Source organism: Lampetra planeri, chromosome 1, assembly GCF_965212315.1.
Source record: "Lampetra planeri chromosome 1, kcLamPlan1.2.h2, whole genome shotgun sequence".
NCBI classification, from domain to species: domain Eukaryota; kingdom Metazoa; phylum Chordata; class Hyperoartia; order Petromyzontiformes; family Petromyzontidae; genus Lampetra; species Lampetra planeri.
Genome location: NC_136107.1, coordinates 28,840,423 through 28,849,828, shown reverse-complemented (window position 1 = coordinate 28,849,828; position 9,406 = coordinate 28,840,423). Strand labels below are relative to the sequence as shown.

The following is a 9,406-nucleotide window of genomic DNA, read 5'->3' as shown; positions in this document are numbered from 1 at the left end:
TTCATTTTAGGGACCATTGTTATTAATCGTATTTAACGTTTAAGTAAGAAAAGGACTTAAGTCTTAACTTAAAGCTTTCGTGACTGCAGAAATTAATACTCTTTGGGTCTTTCGGTAAAGTCACATAACCGTGGGGTTACATTAACAGATTGACATGCTAATCTATAGCAATACAATGGCCGAGCAATCTTACATTTACTTGCAAATTCCATCTCTAGCCCCGCCCACTTACCCTTGGGTTGTACCCAGCAAAGCTATATAACCTATGGCTGCAGTAGCTCTCTCGCTATATTTATTCCTGCCTCAGCAGTCAATCTGCTGTATTTTTCACCTGAAGACGATTGCTTGAGTTGCGATCGAAACGTCGTGATTTTTTTTTTCTACGTGACTTTACCGAAAGACCCAAAGAGTAAGAAACACTTAAGTATTCAAGAGAGCTTTTTCCATAAGCAAGGCACATCAAACATTGAAAAGCGAGCAGCCAGTTGCTCTTAAAACGCTCATAGAAGGGGACGTCGCTGATTGGCTGAGGTTTTCTGCTGAGTCTGCTTAGGAGCGCTCCGATTGGCCAAAATTGGCAGGGCCACGTGATATCGTGAACAAATCCATTAATCGAAAATGTATCGTTAATATAAATAATGTGGACTCTATGGGAGGCAGATCGTTAATCGAAACATCGTTCATTGATGACATTGTAAACTGAGGGACCACTGTACTTTATTTTGGTTTAACACATAGCAGGCTTTCGCAACCAATATCCATAGATCGCGTAAATATAAATGTATCGTTAAACCCACCACCACCTAACATATCCAATTAGTTACTACTTCAGCACACTGGTTTTGTGTTGGTGAGCAAACCCACAACATTTACAATTCGAGTACGACGAAATGCACCTGATTGTCTCACAAGTGATGGCATCACATTTCCCACCTCTATTTAAGACCAAAACAGGAGGAGGATTTCTCCACAACTCTGGCTGTCGCCTGATGAGGCTGGTTGTTGCTGTTGGAATTACTGGCGAAATGTCACGGTACTCGAATTGTAAATGTTGTGGTGGGTTTACTATCCAGCACACAACCGGTGTGCTAGTAACGAATTGGCACGTTTTGTTCACGTTGAAAACCTTACTAATTGGCTGTGTCGGGTGGCGGCGGATTTTAACAACACATTTATATATTTACGCGATCTAACCTAAAAACCTTTATTATTAATTTTAAACTGTCGAGAGCATTCTCTAAAACTGCCCCGAGGCTCCTCCCCCTTACCAACCCACACTGACCCAGGTGAAATATGCCCAAATAATGATCAAAATAACAAAGAACACATAACAAATAACAATTATGACATTTATAACGCGCCAGATTTGGCAGACAAAAGTCAACAACTCGGAGGCGGCGCAGAGCGAAGCTCAGGGCTGCTCGGAAGCCGGACCCAGACAGATGGAGAGGAGGCCTTTAGGTGTTTGTTGAAAGTCAGAGAGTGCATTCGATGTTCCGTATGTGAAAGGGGCATAGAGTTCCATACCGAGGGGGCGACAGTAGAGAACCGATGTGAGGCTGTAAGAGTGTGGTGTATAGTAGTATAGTGTATAGTATAGTATATTGTAGTATACAGAGGTGTATAGTGACGTAAGGTTGTATCATTTTGAGACCTCCGTGTCCAAAGCAGATGTTGAATGACGCTGCTGCTGCTGTGTAGGGTTTTACCGTGAGCCTTCAATGCAAGGCGAGAGTAGTGAGGTGAGGTGCGGTGGTGATGAACCGGTGGGTGAAGCCGTGATGACAAGGCAGAGACTTTTTTCTAATTAGCCTCCATGGAGTTGGGAGGTTTTCATTCCACAGTGGAATCTCTATTTCCAGTAGAACCACCAAGAAGAAAACGCCATACTTTTGAATGAATCTTCCATGGCAGAAATACTGCCCGTGGGAAAAATAATATAATCACGATTTTGATTTGAAGCTTTCGTGACTGCAGGAATCCATACTCTTTGGTTCTTTCGGTAAAGTTACGTAGTTAGAAATAAAACAAATCACGACGTTTCGATCGCAACACAAGCGGTCGTCATCAGGCAAAGAAGTCAGCCTCTAAAGGCAAACAGTTTATAAAGGTTTGGGGGTGGGCATAGCCCAAGTGTATCAACAGCACCAGGAGCATGGGCGGTGCACGAGTGCCAATGCAGCAACAATGCCAATGCAGCAACAATGCCAATGCAGCAACAATGCCAATGCTGCATTGGCATTGCCAATGCAAACATTTATAAACAGTTTGCCTTAAGAGGCTGACTCCTTTGCCTGATGACAACCACTTGTGTTGCGATCGAAACGTCGTGATTTGTTTTATTTTATTTCTAACTACGTGACTTTACTGAAAGAACCAAAGAGTATAATCACGATTCCTGTAGTAATTGTCAAGCGTTAGAATCTGAACGCAATTACTGTGGGAATATCCCAGTTGTAATGCATGTGTAATGCGGGCGTAAGCGACCTTCCGGAGGTGACGTCACGGGGGGTGGAGTCATGTGACGTGGGGGTAAGGTTCGGGGCTTTAAGCGGGTAAACCGGAAGGGGAAGGTAGTCGGGGTGTGAGCGGAAAAGAGTGAGGCCACGCGGGCAAGTGTGGAGAGGGGGGGCGCCGACGGCGATCGGGAGCCAACCCCGAAGATAAGAGGAAGCTGCGGAGTGGTGTGCAGCTGGGGAGGAGACAGCCAGGAGGGCTGCGTGTTAGAGGCAGCGGTGTGGCTGCCAGGAGGAGCTGCGGAGAGAGAGAGAGAGGGGGCTGCTTGTTAGAGGCAGCGGTGTGGCTGCCAGGAGGAGCTGCAGAGAGAGAGAGAGGGGGCTGCTTGTTAGAGGCAGCGGTGTGGCTGCCAGGAGGAGCTGCGGAGAGAGAGAGAGAGAGCAAGAAGCTGTGAGGGCTGCGGAGGGAGAAGAGCAGCAGAGAGTACAGCCAAGGGGGGCTGTGTGAGAGAAACAGCAGCGGAGCTGCTGTTGTGGATCGGGCCGACATTGGAGTCAGCACCGTGGAGAAGCTACAGAGTAAAGACAGCCGTGTGGGTGTACAGCACGAACCGAATAATAAAGGACACTGGGACAGACATCGTGGTCCAGTCGTTTATTACACTGGTGTCGGAAGTGCAACGGCATGTCGAAACAAGTGAGGAAGAAAGTTAATCTGGCGCCTGCATCGGCTTCTTCGTCCGACGACGACGAACTCCCTCCAACCACGGATCCTGTTGGGGTGGTGGAGGAGAGCCAGGCTGAGGCGACCACGGGAACGGGTGTGGAGGATGTTGGCGCGGTGGCGGGTCCGTCGACATCATCAGACGCGGATCAACGATGGCAAGCGATGGCGGTACAACTGGAGGCACTTCAGGACGTCCTGGCGCATCTATGCCATCTCGTCGCGCCAGGGACGATGGATGATGCAAGTGGTGCTCCGCGGGCCGCCACGTTGCCTGTCCTGCCGCCGCCATTGCCCACGCGGCAAGAGGCCGCCATTTTGCGCGCTCCGTGGCGCCAAACCGCCATCTTGGCCACGCCGCGGGCCGACGCCATTTTGAATTTGCCATCACAACCACCACCATTGGAAGACGGCGGGAAGAGGAGTCGGAGTCGCCACCTTACAACAGTTAAAGAATTTTCCGTCGGTGGGGACTGGAGCGCGTTCGCCTGCCGCTTCTTGGCGGCGGTACGCACAGCAAGATGGACCGATGCGGAGGCTTTGGAGGTGTTGCCGACTCTCCTGGACGACGAATCTGTCCGATTCTTCCGTTCCATAGCGACCGATAAGAAGGCAACTTTATGTGGTGTTTTTCAAGAAATGGCCGATGCTTATGAGCCACCAGATGATGCGCATCGGCGATTCGCTCAACGACAACGAGCACCAGAGGAGTCGCCCGTGGCGTTCAGGGGTGCGGTGCTGGAGCTGGCCATGGCAGCTTATCCTGAGACGCCACAGGACCTGCTGGAGCCTCTCATATTAGGGAAAATGTTGGAGCTGTCTCGGGATCTAGGGATCCCCATGCCTGTGTGTGGGCATGAGAAGCTAACTTCCCGGATGGCTGCTAAGTGTCTCGATGCGCAATTCAACCTCCGTCGCTGGAAACAAGTGACGGCGTGGACGGGGGAGCCCGTCAAAGAAGAGGAGGCGCTGGGGTGGAACCCTGCGCAGGCCGTCTATGTTCCGGATGACCGGGGCCCTCAACAACTGACGGCTGCCTCCGCTCCATGGACGGGACGCGGCGGGCCGAGACCGCGCGCGGTGCTACCAGAACGGGGCCGTCAGGAGGCGAGGCCTGCGCTTCGGCGCAACGAGGCCGAATGTTTCCGCTGCGGGCGTAGGGGCCACTACGCCAGAGACTGCTGGGCCCGCTTCCCGGCTCCGCCGCAGCAGGAGGCCTCGGCACCGGTCAAGTCGGCTAAAGATCCTCCGAAACAGGCATGTCGGCACGCACCAGACACTCGGCAAGGCTTTCCACCTCACCCACCACCTGTGTTGCGCGATCCTATTGTTGTTGTTAAAGAAAGGCCATCGACGGGGCCTTGTCATTCAGTTACGCAGTGGCGCAAATTGGCACGGAGAGTTGTCGCGGCCGCTACGGGTTCGTCCACTGTACCGGGGTCCATACAAGGTGTGGACGTGCGCATTTTGGTCGACTCGGGGGCGTCTGCGACTATTATATCGGATGTCATTTTCCATCTGTTGGGCATTCCGTCGGGGGCTGTGCGTCCGGTTTATGGGTCGTGCGTCGCTGCGAACGGGGGTAGCATGGGCATCGTGGGTCAGGTGGATGCTAAGATATCTATTGGGGATGTGTCGGCCTCGGGTGTTGTGTTGATATCGAGATCTTTGGCGGTTCCTTGTTTGTTAGGCACCGATTTTTTGGCTAAGATGCCCATTTTGATCAAAATCAATGAGAATTGTATTGAACTGCCGGGGGGCCGTCAAATCTCGTTTCTGCCGTCGCCCTGGGGGCGACCTGCTTCGGCCGTACAAGTGCAGGCGCTGTCCGTCGCATCTGTGGACATCCCACCTGGTACACAGATGCTTATACCCTTGCGGTATCGGAAGCCCCTGCCTGATCGGCTAGGAGCAGTAGGGGTCTTGTTGTCACCGTCCGCCATGATAACAACCGGGTTGGCGTTAGTGGGGGCACAGACCATCGTCCGGCCGGATCAATTACCGTTTTTACAGGTGCTTAATGCGGGGGGAGAAAACGTCCGTGTCCCGGCCGGTACGGTTGTGGCACATGCCACTACGGCGTTTGCGACCCATGATTGTCCACATAGCCGGGGAGTTGTTGCTGGGGTTTCCGAACCAAGGAGTTCGGATGATCGTTGGGTTGCTCAATTATGTGACGAAAATTCTTCCCTGTCCATGGAGCAACGTGGTGCGCTGCGTAAATTGTTGTTGACATATTCCGATGTGTTCAGCTCCGATGATTTGGATTTGGGCCGCACTTCCTTGCTTTACCATCACATTGAGACGGGCGATGCTGCCCCTATTCGATTAAATTCGCATCGGATGAGTCCTGCGGAGCGAGAACACGTACGGGGGGCAGTGGAAGACATGTTGGCTGCGGACATTATATCGCCATCTAACAGCCCATGGGGCGCTCCAGTCGTCTTGGTTAAGAAGAAGGATGGCAAATTGCGATTTTGTGTTGATTTCCGCAAATTGAATAAGATATCGGTGGCAGATGCGTACCCTCTGCCGCGTATGGATGACTCCCTCGACGCATTGTCGGGGGCTAAGTTCTTTTCCACACTGGACCTCTCTTCGGGATTTTGGCAGCTTCCCCTTGACGAGTCCTCACGGGAGAAAACCGCATTCCGTACGCCTCAGGGGTTATTTCAATTCAACTGTCTCCCGATGGGATTGAATGCGGCCCCTGCTACATTTCAAAGATTGATGGAGCTCGTTTTGACGGGGTTGCAGTGGGAGACATGTCTTATATATTTGGACGATATCATTGTCTTCAGCCGCACATTCGATGAACATTTGACGCGGCTGGAGACAGTGTTTACGAGGATGCGTTCTGCCAAATTGAAATTCAAACCAAAGAAATGTCACCTACTGCAACGGTCCGTCCGTTATTTGGGGCACATTGTGAGCGCTGAGGGAGTGTCCACGGATCCGGAAAAGACGGCGTGCGTCCGGGATTGGCCGACTCCGGCCACCGTGGGGGATGTTCGGCGGTTTTTGGGATTTGCCTCGTATTACCGAAGATTCGTGCCGGGTTTTGCGACGATTGCGAGGCCTTTGCATCTCCTTACGGGTAAAGGACGGAAGTTTGTTTGGGGACAGCCGGAGGAGGCGGCCTTTCGGAGTCTGCGTGATCTATTGGCCACGGCCCCAACATTGGATTATCCCGATTTCGATCACCCATTCATTCTTGATACGGACGCGAGTGACACAGGTATTGGGGCGGTGTTATCACAGTCTAAAGGGGGTGTAGAGCGTGTCGTGGCGTATGGTAGCCGAGTCTTGTCTCCTGCGGAAACCCGCTACTGTGTCACTCGCAGAGAACTATTGGCGGTTGTTTTTTTCCTACGGCAATTTCGACCATACCTCTACGGTCGTTCTTTTATTGTGCGTACGGATCATGCGGCCTTGCAATATGCCCTTAAAATTGACCAGCCATCCGGACAGTTGGCACGTTGGTTGGACACGCTACAGGAATTTTCCTTCCAAATTCAACATCGGAAGGGTGTGCGCCATGCGAACGCTGACGCACTTTCCAGATTACCGCGGCGCGGCCCTTGTAAATGTGAGTCGGGGACGCATAGGTGTTCGCCGATTCCAAACCCCCCTCAGCCGCTCACGCTGGCCGTCGAGAAGTCGGACACTCCGATGGAACCGGGACCGGCTGACGGGGTTTTGAATCTGCCGCGGTCTGTCTGGATCCGGGAACAGATGATGGATGAGTCATTGGTGTCCTTGCGGAAGCGGTCTGCTAAGGACAATGGGAGTCCGAGTACGGCTGTGGGGCCGCAAACCGCTCTCCGAGATGGTCTGCTTATGTGGCGGGAGGGGTTCCAGGAACGTTGGCGCCTGGTGGTACCAACGTCCTTGCGGTTCGAGTTGATTAGAACCCTCCATTGTGACACTCTCTTACATTTAGGGGTGCAGAAGACCTTGTTGACGTTGCAACGTCATTATTTTTGGCACGGCATGGCGACAGATGTCGTAGGGCACGTGCGCGCGTGCCCTGCGTGTGCACAACGTAAGCCGCCGAAACATCCTTACGTGCCGCCTCTCCAGTCGATTCAGGTGTCTCGAGTCAATGAATTGGTGGCACTGGACATATTGGGACCTTTTCCACCATCGGCGAGGGGTAATAAATATTTGCTGGTAGGGGTTGAGTACCTCTCCCGTTGGCCGATGGCCTGGCCGTTGCCCGATCAGTCGGCCGCGGCCATTACCGACGCCTTTTTGTTTGGGTATATTATGGATAAGGGGGCGCCTGAGAGACTCCTCACGGACCAGGGCAGGAATTTCTCTTCTAAATTATTGGCGGAAGTGTGCGCGGGCCTTGGGACTAAGAAAGTACGGACATCCCCATACCATCCGCAGACGGATGGTATGGTTGAACGGCTGAACAGGACATTGTCTGCCATGCTTTGCCATACCGTGAGTGAACAACAATCAGATTGGGATCTGCACATCCCCGGGGTGCTTTCGGCGTACAGGATGACGCCTCATGCGGCTACAGGATATTCGCCGTTTTACCTTATGTATGGTCGGGAAAACGTGCCGCCGGTGGATGTGCAATTGGGAACTGGGGTGAAGGGACCTCGGAAACCACTTCCTGAATACATCCAGGACACGGTTCGCCGAGTCACGGAGGCGCGGGAGAATGCCCGCGTGGCTACGGCCAAAGCCCAGGCCCGGAACGAGCGATATGCGCGACGGTCTGAGGGGGAGTGCCCTTGGAAGGTTGGGGACCTAGCCTGGCTTCATTGTCCACAGGTACGTCCGGGGACCTCGCCGAAATTGCACAAACCCTGGCATGGTCCCGTACGCCTCATTGCGGTTCCCAACCCACAGACAGCACGCGTCCAGATTGGGTCTCGTCGCTGGGTTGTGCATACGTCGCGCTTGAAACCATATGTTGCTCCCTTACATGATGCGTCATCCCCCAATATTGCCTTGCCGGGGTCTGTTGCTGCTGACTCTCCCCTGCCTGCGTCCATTGATCTCGCTAGAGCGCCTGTCGTACCTGTTCCAGACAGGCCGGCCGTGACATTGCGGGGGACGAGGGGCCCTGCTCGGAGGACGCCTGCCAGGTCTGCGGGACCTTCGAGCCCTGCAGCCCTTCCGACCCAGCTGCGGGCACGGTCACAGGACAAGCCCAAGACTAACTCTTTAGAGACACGGGACGGCGGTGGACTTCCAGCTGCGACAGGGGGATTACCCCCTGTCGTTCCTCGACTTTCATCGCGTTCCCGTTCTGCGAGTGGGCCGCCGACCGTCCGGGACGGGCCGGCGACCCGCACACGTTCCAAATCGCTTACGTTTCGTTGATTGTTGCTGTCTTGTTATTTTTTTCTTACAGTTGTATTTATTGCATGCTTTTGTACGATCGTTGATGTTGATTGCGTTGTTGTTGTTCTTGCTGTTACATTATATGCTTAGTGTCCTTTAGGGGGGGAAGCTCGGTTCGCCGCATTACGATTTGCTATTGGTCAGCCGAGGTCGGCTGGGATTTTTCTACGGGGGAGGGTGGTGTAATGCGGGCGTAAGCGACCTTCCGGAGGTGACGTCACGGGGGGTGGAGTCATGTGACGTGGGGGTAAGGTTCGGGGCTTTAAGCGGGTAAACCGGAAGGGGAAGGTAGTCGGGGTGTGAGCGGAAAAGAGTGAGGCCACGCGGGCAAGTGTGGAGAGGGGGGGCGCCGACGGCGATCGGGAGCCAACCCCGAAGATAAGAGGAAGCTGCGGAGTGGTGTGCAGCTGGGGAGGAGACAGCCAGGAGGGCTGCGTGTTAGAGGCAGCGGTGTGGCTGCCAGGAGGAGCTGCGGAGAGAGAGAGAGAGGGGGCTGCTTGTTAGAGGCAGCGGTGTGGCTGCCAGGAGGAGCTGCAGAGAGAGAGAGAGGGGGCTGCTTGTTAGAGGCAGCGGTGTGGCTGCCAGGAGGAGCTGCGGAGAGAGAGAGAGAGAGCAAGAAGCTGTGAGGGCTGCGGAGGGAGAAGAGCAGCAGAGAGTACAGCCAAGGGGGGCTGTGTGAGAGAAACAGCAGCGGAGCTGCTGTTGTGGATCGGGCCGACATTGGAGTCAGCACCGTGGAGAAGCTACAGAGTAAAGACAGCCGTGTGGGTGTACAGCACGAACCGAATAATAAAGGACACTGGGACAGACATCGTGGTCCAGTCGTTTATTACACATGCATGGCTACAGTATATGGTAT

General features: G+C 53.6%; 1 protein-coding gene across 1 annotated transcript in view; it reads left to right on the top strand.

Moving 5' to 3' along the window:
* Positions 1-2,587: 2,587 nt before the first annotated feature.
* The window catches only part of LOC144739849 (uncharacterized), a 30,024-nt gene continuing 23,205 nt past the window's right edge, over positions 2,588-9,406 (top strand). The window contains exon 1 of the mRNA XM_078623059.1: positions 2,588-6,709. Coding sequence (XP_078479185.1) covers positions 3,142-6,709 — 3,568 coding nt within the window. The 5' untranslated portion in view covers positions 2,588-3,141. The remainder of the gene's footprint in view (positions 6,710-9,406) is intronic.